General features: G+C 35.0%; 1 protein-coding gene across 1 annotated transcript in view; it reads right to left on the reverse strand.

Annotated features, from left to right (window-relative positions):
- LOC130361000 (uncharacterized) overlaps window positions 1-15,623 on the reverse strand; it is a 166,995-nt gene that overhangs the window by 53,873 nt on the left and 97,499 nt on the right. The window contains exons 64-76 of the mRNA XM_056563557.1: window positions 14,903-15,382; window positions 13,622-13,762; window positions 13,281-13,537; window positions 13,214-13,235; window positions 13,133-13,146; window positions 12,953-13,034; window positions 9,327-9,965; window positions 8,394-8,438; window positions 8,045-8,185; window positions 7,706-7,962; window positions 7,378-7,459; window positions 6,969-7,025; window positions 6,443-6,484 (exon numbers count right to left, since the gene is read on the reverse strand). Of these exons, the coding sequence (XP_056419532.1) occupies window positions 6,443-6,484; window positions 6,969-7,025; window positions 7,378-7,459; window positions 7,706-7,962; window positions 8,045-8,185; window positions 8,394-8,438; window positions 9,327-9,965; window positions 12,953-13,034; window positions 13,133-13,146; window positions 13,214-13,235; window positions 13,281-13,537; window positions 13,622-13,762; window positions 14,903-15,382 (2,259 nt within the window). The remainder of the gene's footprint in view (window positions 1-6,442; window positions 6,485-6,968; window positions 7,026-7,377; window positions 7,460-7,705; window positions 7,963-8,044; window positions 8,186-8,393; window positions 8,439-9,326; window positions 9,966-12,952; window positions 13,035-13,132; window positions 13,147-13,213; window positions 13,236-13,280; window positions 13,538-13,621; window positions 13,763-14,902; window positions 15,383-15,623) is intronic.

Raw genomic sequence — 15,623 nt, forward strand, 5'->3', positions numbered from 1 at the left:
CTGGAGATGCTGTTTCTGATGCTGAAACTAGCTGATTTGTTGTTTTTGAGCTAATAGGTGAAGTTGATCTGGTTGTCAAAGTAGTTGATGATTCTTCAGTGATGTCTTGAGTGATTACTGTAGACTCTGTTGTCACTGAAGGAGTAGTGCTTGTTTCAGAGGTTAAGGTATCTGTTGTTCTTGAGCTTATAGTTGATGTAGGTTGAGATGTTATGGTTGATGGCTCTTCAGTAGTAACAGGAGTGGATATTGTAGATGCTGTTTTCATTGAAGTAGAAGAACTTGTGCTTTCTGAAGTTGTTCTTGTTGTTTCTACTGGAGAAGCTGTTTCTGATGCTGAAACTAGCTGATTTGTTGTTTTTGAGCTAATAGGTGAAGTTGATCTTGTTGTCAAAGTAGTTGATGATTCTTCAGTGATGTTTTGAGTGATTACTGTAGACTCTGTTGTCACTGAAGGAGTAGTGCTTGTTTCAGAGGTTAAGGTATCTGTTGTTCTTGAGCTTATAGTTGATGTAGGTTGAGATGTTATGGTTGATGGCTCTTCAGTAGTAACAGGAATGGTTATTGTAGATAATGTTTTCATTGAAGTAGAAGAACTTGTGCTTGCTGAAGTTGTTCTTGTGGTTTCCAATGGAGAAGCTGTTTCTGATGCTGAAACTAGCTGGGTTGTTCTTGTTTTTGAGCTAATAGGTGAAGTTGATCTGGTTGTCAAAGTAGTTGATTCTTCAGTAATGCCTTGTGTGACTACTGTAGACTCTGTTGTCACTGAAGGAGTAACTCTTGTTTTAGTGGTTGAGGTATCTGTTGTTCTTGAAGTTACAGTTGATGTAGGCTGAGATGTTATGGTTGATGGCTCTTCAGTAGTAACAGGAGTGCTTATTGTAGATGCTGTTTTCTTTGAAGTAGAAAAACTTGTGCTTTCTGAAGTTGTTCTTGTGGTTTCTACTGGAGAAGCTGCTTCTGATGCTGAAACTAGCTGGGTTGTTGTTTTTGAGCTTACAGGTGAGGTTGATCTGGTTGTCAAAGTAGTTGATGATTCTTCAGTAATGCCTTGTGTGACTACTGTAGACTCTGTTGTCACTGAAGGAGTAACTCTTGTTTTAGTGGTTGAGGTATCTGTTGTTCTTGAGGTTATAATTGATGTAGGCTGATATGTTATGGTTGATGGCTCTTCAGTAGTAACAGGAGTGGTTATTGTAGATGCTGTTTTCATTGAAGTAGAAGAACTTGTGCTTTCTGAAGTTGTTCTTGTGGTTTCCAATGGAGAAGCTGTTTCTGATGCTGAAACTAGCTGAGTTGTTGTTTTTGAGCTTATAGGTGAGGTTGATCTGGTTGTCAAAGTAGTTGATGATTCTTCAGTGATGCCTTGTGTGTTTACAGTAGACTCTGTTGTCACTGAAGGAGTAATTCTTGTTTTAGTGGTTGAGGTATCTGTTGTTCTTGAGGTTATAATTGATGTAGGCTGAGATGTTATGGTTGATGGCTCTTCAGTAGTAACAGGAGTGGTTATTGTAGATGCTGTTTTCTTTGAAGTAGAAGAACTTGTGCTTTCTGAAGTTGTTCTTGTGGTTTCTACTGGAGAAGCTGTTTCTGATGCTGAAACTAGCTGGGTTGTTGTTTTTGAGCTTATAGGTGAGGTTGATCTGGTTGTCAAAGTAGTTGATGATTCTTCAGTAATGCCTTGTGTGACTACTGTAGACTCTGTTGTCACTGAAGGAGTAACTCTTGTTTTAGTGGTTGAGGTATCTGTTGTTCTTAAGCTTATGGTTGATGTAGGCTGAGATGTTATAGTTGATGGCTCTTCAGTAAAAATAGTTGTGGTTATTGTAGATGCTGTTTTCATTGAAGTAGAAGAACTTGTGCTTGCTGAAGTTGTTCTTGTGGTTTCTACTGGAGAAGCTGTTTCTGATGCTGAAACTAGCTGGGTTGTTGTTTTTGAGCTAATAGGTGAGGTTGATCTGGTTGTCAAAGTAGTTGATGATTCTTCAGTAATGCCTTGTGTGGCTACTGTAGACTCTATTGTCACTGAAGGAGTAATTCTTGTTTTAGTGGTTGAGGTATCTGTTGTTCTTGAGGTTATAATTGATGTAGGCTGAGATGTTATGGTTGATGGCTCTTCAGTAGTAACAGGAGTGGTTATTGTAGATGCTGTTTTCATTGAAGTAGAAGAACTTGTGCTTTCTGAAGTTGTTCTTGTGGTTTCCAATGAAGAAGCTGTTTCTGATGCTGAAACTAGCTGAGTTGTTGTTTTTGAGCTAATAGGTGAGGTTGATCTGGTTGTCAAAGTAGTTGATGATTCTTCAGTTATGCCTTGTGTGTTTACAGTATACTCTGTTGTCACTGAAGGAGTAATTCTTGTTTTAGTGGTTGAGGTATCTGTTGTTCTTGAGGTTATAATTGATGTAGGCTGAGATGTTATGGTTGATGGCTCTTCAGTAGTAACAGGAGTAGTTATTGTAGATGCTGTTTTCATTGAAGTAGAAGAACTTGTGCTTTCTGAAGTTGTTCTTGTGGTTTCTACTGGAGAAGCTGTTTCTGATGCTGAAACTAGCTGAGTTGTTGTTTTTGAGCTAATAGGTGAGGTTGATCTGGTTGTCAAAGTAGTTGTTGATTCTTCAGTGATGTCTTGTGTGTTTACAGTAGACTCTGTTGTCACTGAAGGAGTAATTCTTGTTTTAGTGGTTGAGGTATCTGTTGTTCTTGAGGTTATAGTTGATGTAGGCTGAGATGTTATGGTTGATGGCTCTTCAGTAGTAACAGGAGTGGTTATTGTAGATGCTGTTTTCATTGAAGTAGAAGAACTTTTGCTTTCTGAAGTTGTTCTTATGGTTTCTACTGGAGAAGCTGTTTCTGATGCTGAAAGTAGCGTTGTTTTTGAGCTAATAGGTGAGGTTGATCTGGTTGTCAAAGTAGTTGATGATTCTTCAGTTATGCCTCGTGTGTTTACAGTAGACTCTGTTGTCACTGAAGGAGTAATTCTTGTTTTAGTGGTTGAGGTATCTGTTGTTCTTGAGGTTATAATTGATGTAGGCTGAGACGTTATGGTTGATGGCTCTTCAGTAGTAACAGGAGTGGTTATTGTAGATGCTGTTTTCTTTGAAGTAGAAGAACTTGTGCTTTCTGAAGTTGTTCTTGTGGTTTCCAATGGAGAAGCTGTTTCTGATGCTGAAACTAGCGGGGTTGTTGTTTTTGAGCTTATAGGTGAGGTTGATCTGGTTGTCAAAGTAGTTGATGATTCTTCAGTGATGCCTTGTGTGTTTACAGTAGACTCTGTTGTCACTGAAGGAGTAATTCTTGTTTTAGTGGTTGAGGTATCTGTTGTTCTTGTGGTTATAATTGATGTAGGCTGAGATGTTATGGTTGATGGCTCTTCAGTAGTAACAGGAGTAGTTATTGTAGATGCTGTTTTCATTGAAGTAGAAGTACTTGTGCTTTCTGAAGTTGTTCTTGTGGTTTCTACTGGAGAAGCTGTTTCTGATGCTGAAACTAGCTGAGTTGTTGTTTTTGAGCTAATAGGTGAGGTTGATCTGGTTGTCAAAGTAGTTGTTGATTCTTCAGTGATGTCTTGTGTGTTTACAGTAGACTCTGTTGTCACTGAAGGAGTAATTCTTGTTTTAGTGGTTGAGATATCTGTTGTTCTTGAGGTTATAATTGATGTAGGCTGAGATGTTATGGTTGATGGCTCTTCAGTAGTAACAGGAGTGGTTATTGTAGATGCTGTTTTCTTTGAAGTAGAAGAACTTGTGCTTTCTGAAGTTGTTCTTGTGGTTTCTACTGGAGAAGCTGTTTCTGATGCTGAAACTAGCTGGGTTGTTGTTTTTGAGCTTATAGGTGAGGTTGATCTGGTTGTCAAAGTAGTTGATGATTCTTCAGTAATGCCTTGTGTAACTACTGTAGACTCTGTTGTCACTGAAGGAGTAACTCTTGTTTTAGTGGTTGAGGTATCTGTTGTTCTTAAGCTTATGGTTGATGTAGGCTGAGATGTTATGGTTGATGGCTCTTCAGTAAAAATAGTTGTGGTTATTGTAGATGCTGTTTTCATTGAAGTAGAAGAACTTGTGCTTGCTGAAGTTGTTCTTGTGGTTTCTACTGGAGAAGCTGTTTCTGATGCTGAAACTAGCTGATTTGTTGTTTTTGAGCTAATAGGTGAGGTTGATCTGGTTGTCAAAGTAGTTGATTCTTCAGTGATGCCTTGTGTGACTACTGTAGACTCTATTGTCACTGAAGGAGTAATTCTTGTTTTAGTGGTTGAGGTATCTGTTGTTCTTGAGGTTATAGTTGATGTAGGCTTATATTTTATGGTTGATGGCTCTTCAGTAGTAACAGGAGTAGTTATCGTAGATGCTGTTTTCATTGAAGTAGAAGAACTTGTGCTTGCTGAAGTTGTTCTTGTGGTTTCTACTGGAGAAGCTGTTTCTGCTGCTGAAACTAGCGGGGTTGTAGTTTTTGAGCTAGTAGGGGAGGTTGATCTGGTTGTCAAAGTAGTTAATGATTCTTCAGTGATGCCTTGTGTGACTACTGTAGACAATGTTGTCACTGATGGAATAGTTCTTGTTTCAGGGGTTGAGGTATCTGTCGTTCTTGAGCTTATAGTTGATGTAGGCTGTGATGTTATGTTTGATGTGGATGATATTGTTGATTCAGAAACTGTGGGAACTGTTGTTCTTGAAGTTGTAGTTGGGGAAGATTCAGATGCTGTTGATTTTGGTATATCAGTGGTAAAAGGTGTGGAATTTGTGGAGTCTGTTTTTACTGAGGTAGAAGTGGAAATTCTTGGTGAAGTAGTTATAGTGGCCTCAGTGGTTGTCTTTGTTGCTGTCCTTGAACTAATATCTGATGTAAATCCAGATGTCAGAGTGGTAGCTGGTTCTTGAGTGATAACTAATGTTGTTGTTTCAGGTACTGAGGAAGTTCTTTGGCTTAAAGTTGTAGTCAAATCCAATGTAATATCAGATGCAGTAGTGGTTTCAGATTCGAAAGCTGTAGATGTACTTTCCGGAGTACTGCCAACTGTAAATCCTGAAGGAGTTCTTGTGGTGTCCAAAGCTGTGATAGTTATTCATATGTTGCAATTTATTGTTAAACTCCAATCAGTAGTTATTTTATGTATTTAAATATGTATGGTATGCAAGGGAATCGATGTGTTAATTTTTGCTATTGGGGCTTTATTCACAAGTTCCCTACTATCATACTAAATAAATACTTAGACTTATGTATGTGTAAATAGCCATTAACATGTTTTTTAATTTACTTCTAACTAAGCTTCCTTTTCCTAATAGAATAATTCATAGCTGTTTTTTTTAAAGAAGTGAATAAAAAAAACTAATAGTAGTATAGTAGTATAAGTCTGGTGAGTTGAAAGGTAATGTATTTGTTCTTCACTCATACATTGTCTATTTATGTATTGTGTTTTTGGAAAAATAATATTGTTGTATCTTGTTGAAAATAAGGATTTTGACCACTTATAACATTATACAAGCTGTTAAACAAGGTGCACATCCAGTATGTTTTATGTAGGAAGTAACTTGTAAAAAATGTAACATTTTATTTTAGGTATTTAAGTGACAATTACTCACTTATTATTTTTGAGAAAAGAGAGTCATTCAAAGATTGCACATTTGATTTTGCTATGGCTACACAGGGGACTCTATAAGTCAGAAACATAAACTTTTGTTTTTAAATTTAGTTGCAATTTAATGCAAATAGAGAAATGCCTGTGTTGCCTTAGTATTATTTGGTCATAAAGCAGTCAAAGCATCAAACAACAAATACTGTATTAAACACAACAAAAAAAAGAAAAAGAACATAGGCTAAAATAATTAAACATAAAATAAAATAATTACTTTTATTACTACATATGTAGTAAAGGCATGCAACCTTCAGATGCAGCAGAACTGATTGATTTGGCGCTTGTGATAAAGAATAGTATCAAAATAGACTACAAAGAAACAATTTGGTGCCAAATTCAGTCCTCCATTATCTGTAGTACCATAAGTGTATTTTTACTGCTTACATGCAAACAGCTTGTATCAAAAATTGAACCCAAAAGTCTAGATTTGATACTTAAATAGCAATGAGAAACAGTACCATTGATCTTATTTTTTAATAATAACAACAATTACCTATCAGATATATATATATATATATATATATATATATATATATATATATATATATATCAAAGTTATATATAATGGATTTGTAGTCCTACAGTCTTCATAAATAATTGGAGTTATGAATACCATAGTACAAAAAGGAATAGATGGTAAATAAACTTGAATTACAGAAGTTGTTGAAAATTTTAATCCTTTAAATATTAATAAGTGTTTTGGTGGTTTCAAAATGTTACATTTAAACACTGGTACTTGTAATGTATAGTAGAATTGTTTTAGAGTATCCTGCACAGGAGCTGCAATTATATCATGAAATGACATGTATTTACCTGTTGTTGTGGTGGTGGTGCTTGTAGTCGTTGATGGGATAACTATAAAAAAAAAGCAAAGATAATGCTAAAAAAATACTACTAGACATACATGTACTGAGAAATACTCTTTCTTGTTTTATTTTGAATGCTTTCACTCATTATTAATAGGTTACCTCCTAGAAAGGTGCAAAAGCATAGCCTCAGACTTACAGTTTTTGAATATATCTTAATGGTTCTTAATGGTTTTGAGTTACAACAAGCCTCTCTGTCCTGGCCAGGAAATTTAGACAAGGGGTTGAGGCAATAAAATATTTTTTTCGGGGTGAACCAATGCCTTGTTAAAGCTTTTATTTTTTAGCAGTCTACTACAGTAAATATAGGTATTGGGATATTAAATCTTGATTAAAAACCTTCTCTTTCTCTAACAATTCAAATGCTTTAATTTACAACTATATTACATCTGTTAAATATGGTAAATCTATTCTGTAAAGGCTGAATTTATTACAAAATGTCAGTTTGTTTAACATATATTAGAGCTGTATACCTGATGGCATTGAAGTTTTTGCAGTGGTGGTAGTTGTGGAAGCAGTTGTTGATCCAACTAAAAAAAAAAAAGACAAGTCTTGATATGATTTTCAGTTCTTAACAATTTGCTATGTCATAGTAACATTACAAATGAAAAATTTTCAAATAATCTAGATCTAAGCCCACATTGTAAAGCTGACACACTAGCCACGAGTCATTATACTGAGATCCTGAAAAGGCACATTTGAATGCATAAAAACACAGTATAAATGCCAGATTTAATGTATTATTTCTGCATATATGCAAAAAAGTGTTATAGAAACCCAAAGAAATGTAATACATGTTTAAGAGATATAAAATACATTGTAAATAAAGACTACTTCCAGCATTTCCTGAAAGTAGTTGTTGGTGATTAAATCATTACTTACCACAATATCCAGGTATAAGAGAGATGTCATCTATGGCCACATCACTGCGATAGTCTTCTCCTATGATGCCTTCAATGAAAATCTGTAAACACAACATATTTAGGTTGATCTGTATTGAAGTAGACGATTGTTGGGAGAAAGGCTACCTGGCCCATTTATTCTGGACTTATACTGTTTTACCTTGATTTCCTTATCTAAGAATAGATCAAGCATATGTTTATCTCAGGCATGTTTACATTTACTTAATGTCAACTCACCTACCACTTCTACTGGAAGTAGTCACCTATGAATAAAAAGACAAGAAGTCTAAACATACAATTTCACTTACCTGGATGATGTCACTTTCTGGCAAGAAAATCTCTTCTAGCAGCCACACATCTCCGTAATTGCCCTCTAGGTGGACCATATATTCCAAACCATCTTGTCGTAAAACAGCGACCTTTAGCTCCATATTGTTTGCAAGTCCATACATGTGGTACCAGAATCGCAAGCAGTAGTTTCCAGTAAAACAATTGGCAGGACTCTCTAACCTAGCTAAGTCTCCCTCCTTTGACTGTTGCCCATCAATGTAGAGATAGTATCCATCTGAAATAAAAGTTTCAAGAATATGTTAGGAAATTGCTTTCATTTATAGAATTTTTTTTATTTTGCAGTAGAAGCCCATTACCTCCTGTTGTGTGGTCAGAAGAAGGTCCAGTGGAATCAGATGGTGTAGCACCTTTCCAGCGTATCCAGTCAATGTTATCTGTCTTTGATTGCTTCCAGTCACAGTAGCCATTTTCAAAAGAACAGCTTATGTGACATATGTCTATATTAGGAAAAACAAGAATAATGGAACACTTAATCAATTATGTTATAGCCATGGGTAATCAACAGATGTATGAATTTAGAAGAACTAAACCAAAAATGTTACAGTTTTTTTAAATAAGTAGCTCATATATGGTAAACAAATGCGGAAAATTAGACCTAACATAGTCTTACTTATAATATGGTTATAAAGATTCAATTCTACTTACCTATTGTGGCAGAAACAATGGGTTGTGGGGTGATTGTAGGTTTATCTAGGAAAAGAAAATATTGATTTCTAAGATAGTTGAGTTTGGCATTAACTTATATTAATATTGGTTGTGCTTATCAAAGATAATCAAATTAATGCACTGGTGGATATAACCTGGGCCTACGAGTTGGTTGTAGGTCACAAACGGCAGATTTAATCGCAGGGTGCCGATAGGAAAAGCCTTTGGCCTTAGCTGTTCCTTTGACTTCTTCTTGTCTCAGCGAGTATTAATGCCTGAGGTAGGCTTTAGCAATCGAGTGTCAAAAACATTGTTCAATGTAATGCAATAGCATTGTGTAAGTCATCTACTAATGGCTTATAATAGGCCAAAATGTATTTGGTATCAATGGCATAAACGTTAAAAATTCCAAACGCCAAAATTGCTAATCTCTGGTCACATCACTTTTTATGATAAAAAGGGATCAAAAAGCTATAGTTATACAATAGTGTCACTGTTAAAAATTTCATCAGTTTTACCATATTGTGAACTCTGAAAAAATTATTGTTCCACAAAATTGCACAATTATGTATTTTCTGTCAATTTTGCCCTACATATACTTTTTCTGGCTTTGTAATACATTATATGATACAATAAAGTGTGCCAATGAAAAGCACAACTTGTCCCGCTAAAATAAACCCGAATACAACTTATTTGTGGAAAAACTAAAAGTTATGGGTCTTAAAAGGTGAGGAGGAAAACAACCATAAGCCAGAAATCTAAATTTGAGGGGTTGTGAAAGGATTAAATGACGATAAAGGTTTAATTATTAACATATTCCTACTTAATTTAAACATATTGGTCTATGACTATTGATTTAATCATTATATAAAAAAAATTGCAAATATGAATAGAAACAACTCATTTTTGTATTAGCAATTAACTTTTCCTTACCAGAAGATGGTGTTTTCACAGTAAACACTGTAGAAGTGGAAGAGTCAGTTGATTTTGTAGTAGTAGGTAACGTTGTAAAAGATGTAGGAGTATATCGTGTAGTAGTAGATTTTGTAGAGACAGGTGTAGTAGAAGTTGCAGTGGGTGAAATATATGTTGTAGAGGTTGTAGTTGATGAAACAGTGGTAGTGGTTGGAGAGGATGAGGAAGTTGACGTTGAGGTTGCTGTGGGAGGGATAGGTGTAGTTGAGGGTGGTGTGGACTGGACAGGGGTGGTAGATGAAGATGTAGATGATGCAGTAGAAGTAGAGGTTGCTGTGGGAGGGATAGATGTAGTTGGGGTTGAAGTGGGCTGGACAGGGGTGGTAGATGAAGAAGTAGATGATGCAGTAGAAGTAGAGGTTGCTGTGGGAGGGATAGATGTAGTTAGGGTTGAAGTGGACTGGACAGGGGTGGTAGATTTAGTAGTGGGTGGAGTGGCAGAGGTAGATGTAGGATAAGTTAAAGTAGTAGTAGAAGTTAAAGTAGTTGGGGTAATGATGGTAGATGTGGGATGCATAGTGGTGCTAGTGGTTGAAGTGGAAGTATGCATAGAAGTGGTGGAAGATGAAGTAGCACTGGGCGATGCTGTGGTGAAACCTATGAATAAACAGAAAAATAATTGCTTATCCATGCCACACATATGTTTATATTACTTCAATGATAATTTAAATAAACCTAGCCTGACAACAAATATAGAACTTGTATTGTCTTGATCTACTTAGATTTGGATACCTTATTTGCAAACTGATGAACCTTGAATTTTTTTTTTAACAAGGTATAGTAGTAGTTTAGTACACGTTTTAGGTAATGCTAAGCTTAAAAGAGTCATGGACTATGCTCCTTTTTCAGGTTTTGTAGGTTTATTTCGGTGCACAATCTGACAAAAGCAGGTAGGGTTTACAATAGTAAATCAAGCAGGTAGGGTTTACAATAGTTAATCAGGGTCATTGTTGTTGATGTTAACACTGAGTTGTTATCTTTGAGTTAATAGTTCATCAATAACAACAATTATATATCAGATATTATAAATCAAAATGATACAGTCATCATAATTAATTGCAATTACGAATGTAACAACAAGAAAGGGACAGAATATATTAAAGTAATTATGGCAAATTTGAAATAATTAAGCTAAACAGCTATTTAAAAGGGTTACATTTATATAAATTATGTAAAATATGGAACATAAAATAATCTGTATTTACCAGGTGTAGCACTTCTAGTTGTTGATGGAATCACTATAAAAAAAAGTAAATGTAATTTAAAAAAAAAATACTACTCTGCATACTGCATTGAGACATGTTCTTGCTTTACTTATTTTTAGCACTCTTACATAAAACTGATTGGTAATATCTCAGAGAGGGGTAAAACAATATTATCAGAGCTATAGTTATTGGTTAATTCTTATTAATTCTTTGTAACAGGATTGTAGCCAGGAGTGAATTGGTGGGGGTTAGGGTAGCACACTGTATTTTTCCCCCTAGATGAAGCCATGCCTAGCTATAACTATGCTTTTGTAGCACTCTAAAGGCTACTGTAAATATAGGCATTAGCATACTGAATTTTGATTAAAAATGCGCTTGCTTTAAAATATAACTGCACTGTATCTAAATTGTATCTAAATGATACCTGTTTGAAAATAGTTTTTTTTTAATAAAACCTAAATTTATCTCAAAATGTTACACTGTGTAACAAACTATTGCTGTATACCTGATGGTGTTGAAGTTCTTGCAGTGGGGGTAGTGGTGGTAGTAGTGGTTTTTCCTACTAAAAAAAAAGAGAAGTTTTGCTATGATTATCACTTATTCACATTGTAGTACATGATTTGTATCTAAATTGTATCTAAATGATACCTGTTTGAAAATAGTTTTTTTTTTTTAAATAAAACCTAAATTTATCTCAAAATGTTACACTATGTAACAAACTATTGCTGTATACCTGATGGTGTTGAAGTTCTTGCAGTGGTGGTAGTGGTGGTAGTAGTGGTTTTTCCTACTAAAAAAAAAGAGAAGTTTTGCTATAATTATCACTTTTAGTACATGATTTGAAAATGTTATAAAGCCAAAGTAACATAAAAAAATTCTTAAATTATTTAGCTCTAAGCCTTTATCGTCCTGACAATCCTTAGATCCTGCTATATCACATTTAAAGGGGTACTCCAGTGAAAACCTTTTTTCTTTTAAATCAACTGGTGGCAGAAAGTTAAACATATTTGTAAATTACTTCTGTTAAAAAATCTTAATCCTTCCTTTACTTATTAGCTGCTGAATACTACAGAGGAAATTATTTTCTTTTTGGAATGCTCTCTGATGACATCACGAGCACAGTTCTCTCTGCTGACATTATTATAATAATAATAACAACGCTTTATTTATTGTTGTCCTTAATGGGGTTTGAACCCAAGACCCCAGCACTGCAAGGCAGCAGTGCTAACCACTGAGCCACCATGCTGCCCTTAGGATACATCTGCTATGCATGGTTGCTAAAATGGACAGAGATGTCAGCAGAGAGCACTGTGCTCGTGATGTCATCAGTGTTCCAAAAAGAAAGGAATTTCCTCTGTAGCATTCAGCAGCTAATAAGTACTGGAAGGATTAAGATTTTTTAATAGAAGTAATTTACAAATATCTTTAACTTTCTACCACCAGTTGATTTAAAAGAAAAAAAGTTTTCACCGGAGTACCCCTTTAAATGGCAGTAAAATAATTTCAATACATATTTTCCATACCTTGCATCTAGTGTTGAGTGGCATAGGCCATATTCAAATTTGTGATATTTTGTGAATATATGGACGAATATTCGTCAAATATTCACAAAATTCACATATTCTCAATATTCGCTGCCTTTTTTTACTATGCGCCATAAAATTTGCATGCACATTCACCATAAAATTCACATGCGCAATATTGCATGATAAAAGAGCTAAAAGAAGGGAGGGATCAATATGCAAATGCATGCAAATTTCCAGGCGCTCTTCAGTCTGACACAGTAACTAGTATTGGAGCCTTGTTTACACCACAAGCTGGAAGCAGGGAGGTATGATCACTGTGATGTGTACTTTGAAAAAAAAATTTGCGAATATTTGTAATGCGAATATTTAGCGCTACATTCACAATATTTGCAAATTCACGAATATGCAATATTTGTGATAAATATTCGCATTGCGAATATTCGAGCCCAACACTTCTTGCATCTGCACATAGAAAATTGTATTAGTACTGTGTGAAATGTAAGGTATTCAAGAGCAACATGTTTAATTGTATGTTCTATTCATCAGGGGGATATTTAACATGTTTAGAATCCCTCTATACAAAAACAAAAATTTTATAAATTCATAGAAACCAAGCTGATTGCTTTCTAATAAAAGCAATATATAATATGTGAAAAACTAGTTACTGGCATTTTCTGAAGCTTAGAGCCATAAAGCAATTACTTACAAGTATTATTTCAGCATGTATGCAAAAAAGTGTTATAGAAACCCAAAGAAATGTAATACATGTTTAAGAGATATAAAATACATTGTAAATAAAGACTACTTCCAGCATTTCCTGAAAGTAGTTGTTGGTGATTAAATCATTACTTACCACAATATCCAGGTATAAGAGAGATGTCATCTATGGCCACATCACTGCGATAGTCTTCTCCTATGATGCCTTCAATGAAAATCTGTAAACACAACATATTTAGGTTGATCTGTATTGAAGTAGACGATTGTTGGGAGAAAGGCTACCTGACCCATTTATTCTGGACTTATACTGTTTTACCTTGATTTCCTTATCTAAGAATAGATCAAGCATATGTTTATCTCAGGCATGTTTACATTTACTTAATGTCAACTCACCTACCACTTCTACTGGAAGTAGTCACCTATGAATAAAAAGACAAGAAGTCTAAACATACAATTTCACTTACCTGGATGATGTCACTTTCTGGCAAGAAAATCTCTTCTAGCAGCCACACATCTCCGTAATTGCCCTCTAGGTGGACCATATATTCCAAACCATCTTGTCGTAAAACAGCGACCTTTAGCTCCATATTGTTTGCAAGTCCATACATGTGGTACCAGAATCGCAAGCAGTAGTTTCCAGTAAAACAATTGGCAGGACTCTCTAACCTAGCTAAGTCTCCCTCCTTTGACTGTTGCCCATCAATGTAGAGATAGTATCCATCTGAAATAAAAGTTTCAAGAATATGTTAGGAAATTGCTTTCATTTTTATAGATTTTTTTTTATTTTGTAGTAGAAGCCCATTACCTCCTGTTGTGTGGTCAGAAGAAGGTCCAGTGGAATCAGATGGTGTAGCACCTTTCCAGCGTATCCAGTCAATGTTATCTGTCTTTGATTGCTTCCAGTCACAGTAGCCATTTTCAAAAGAACAGGTAATGTGACATATGTCTATATCAGGAAAAACAAGTACAATGCAATGCTTAATCAATTACGTTATAGCTATGGGTAGTCCACAGATGTATGTAATTTACAAGAAATAAACAAAAAAAAATTTTACAGTTTTTTCTTTTTAACAGCTGATATATGGTAAACAAATGTGGAAAATGAGACCTAACATACTTTTACTTATAATATGGTTATAAAGATTCGATTGTGCTTACCTATTGTGGCAGAAACAATCGGTTGTGGGGTGATTGTAGGTTTATCTAATAAAAGAAAATATTGATTTCTAAGATAGTTGAGATTGGTGTTAACTTATATCAATATTGGTTGTGATTAACAAAAATAATCAAACTAATGCACTGGTGGAGATTCAACGTGAGCCTACGAGTTGGGTCTAGGTCATAAATGGCAGATGTAATCGCAGGGTGCCAATAGGAAAAGCCTTTGGCCATACCTGTTCCTCAGCTTTTTTCTTGTCTCAGCGTGTTAAAGCCTGAGGCAGGCTTTAGAAATCGAGTGTCAAAAACTTAGATCAATGTAATGCAATAGCATTATGTGAGTCATCTACTAATGGCTTATAATAGGCCAAAATGTATTTGGTATTGTCGTGTACGCAACTGTCTAAATTATTAAATTATTACTTTCCTGATCCTGCACGGTCAATGGCATAAATGTTAAAAATTCCAAATGCCAAAATTGTTGATCTCTGGTCACATCACTTCTTGTGATAAAAAGGGATAAAAAAGCTATAACTACACAATAGTGTCACCATTAAAAATGCCATCAGTTTTACCACATTTACCATGTTGTGAACTCCTTTTTTCTGGCTTTGTAATACATTGTATGGTACAAAAAAGTGTGCCAATGAAAAGCACAACTTGTCCCGCAAAAATAAACTCTAACTTATTTGTGGAAAAATAAAAAGTTATGGGTCTTAAAAGTTGAGGAGGAAAACAACCATAAGCCAGAAATCAAAATTTGAGGGGTTGTGAAAGGATTAAATGATGATAAAGGTTGAATTATTGACATATTCCTACGTAAGTAAACATATTGGTCTATAACTATTGATTTAAACATTATATAAAAAAAATTGCAAATATGAATAGAAACAACTCATTTTTGCATTAGCAATTCACTTTTGCTTACCAGAAGATGGTGTTTTCACAGTAAACCCTGTAGAAGTGTTATCGCTCGTGGAAGAGTCAGTTGATATTGTAGTAGTAGGTAAAGTTGTAAAAGATGTAGGAGTATATGGTGTAGTAATAGATTTTGTAGAGACAGGTGTAGTAGAAGTTGCAGTGGGTGAAATATATGTTGAAGCGGTTGTAGTTGATGAAACAGTTGTAGTGGTTGGAGAGGATGAGGAAGTTGAAGTAGAGGTTGCTGTGGGAGGGATAGATATAGTTGGGGTTGAAGTGGACTGGACAGGGGTGGTAGATTTAGTAGTGGGTGGAGTAGCAGAGGTAGATGTAGGATAAGTTAAAGTAGTAGTAGAAGTAGTAGAAGTTAAAGTAGTTGGGGTAATGATGGTAGATGTGGGATGCGTAGTGGTGCTAGTGGTTAAAGTGGGAGTATGCATAGAAGTGGTGGAAGATGACGTAGCGCTGGGCGTTGCTGTGGTGAAACCTATGAATAAACAGAAAAATATTTGCTCATCCATACCACATACATGTTTATATTACTTGCAATGATGATTTAAATAAATCTAGCCTTACAACAAATCTATAACTTGTATTATCTTACTCTACTTAGATTTGGATACCTAATTTTCAAACTGATGAAACTTTAAATTTTTTTTTTAACAAGGAGCAGTAGTAGTTTAGTACCCATTTTAGGTAATGCTAAGCTTAAAACAATGTCATGGACA

The sequence above is a fragment of the Hyla sarda genome, chromosome 3, assembly GCF_029499605.1.
Source record: "Hyla sarda isolate aHylSar1 chromosome 3, aHylSar1.hap1, whole genome shotgun sequence".
NCBI classification, from domain to species: domain Eukaryota; kingdom Metazoa; phylum Chordata; class Amphibia; order Anura; family Hylidae; genus Hyla; species Hyla sarda.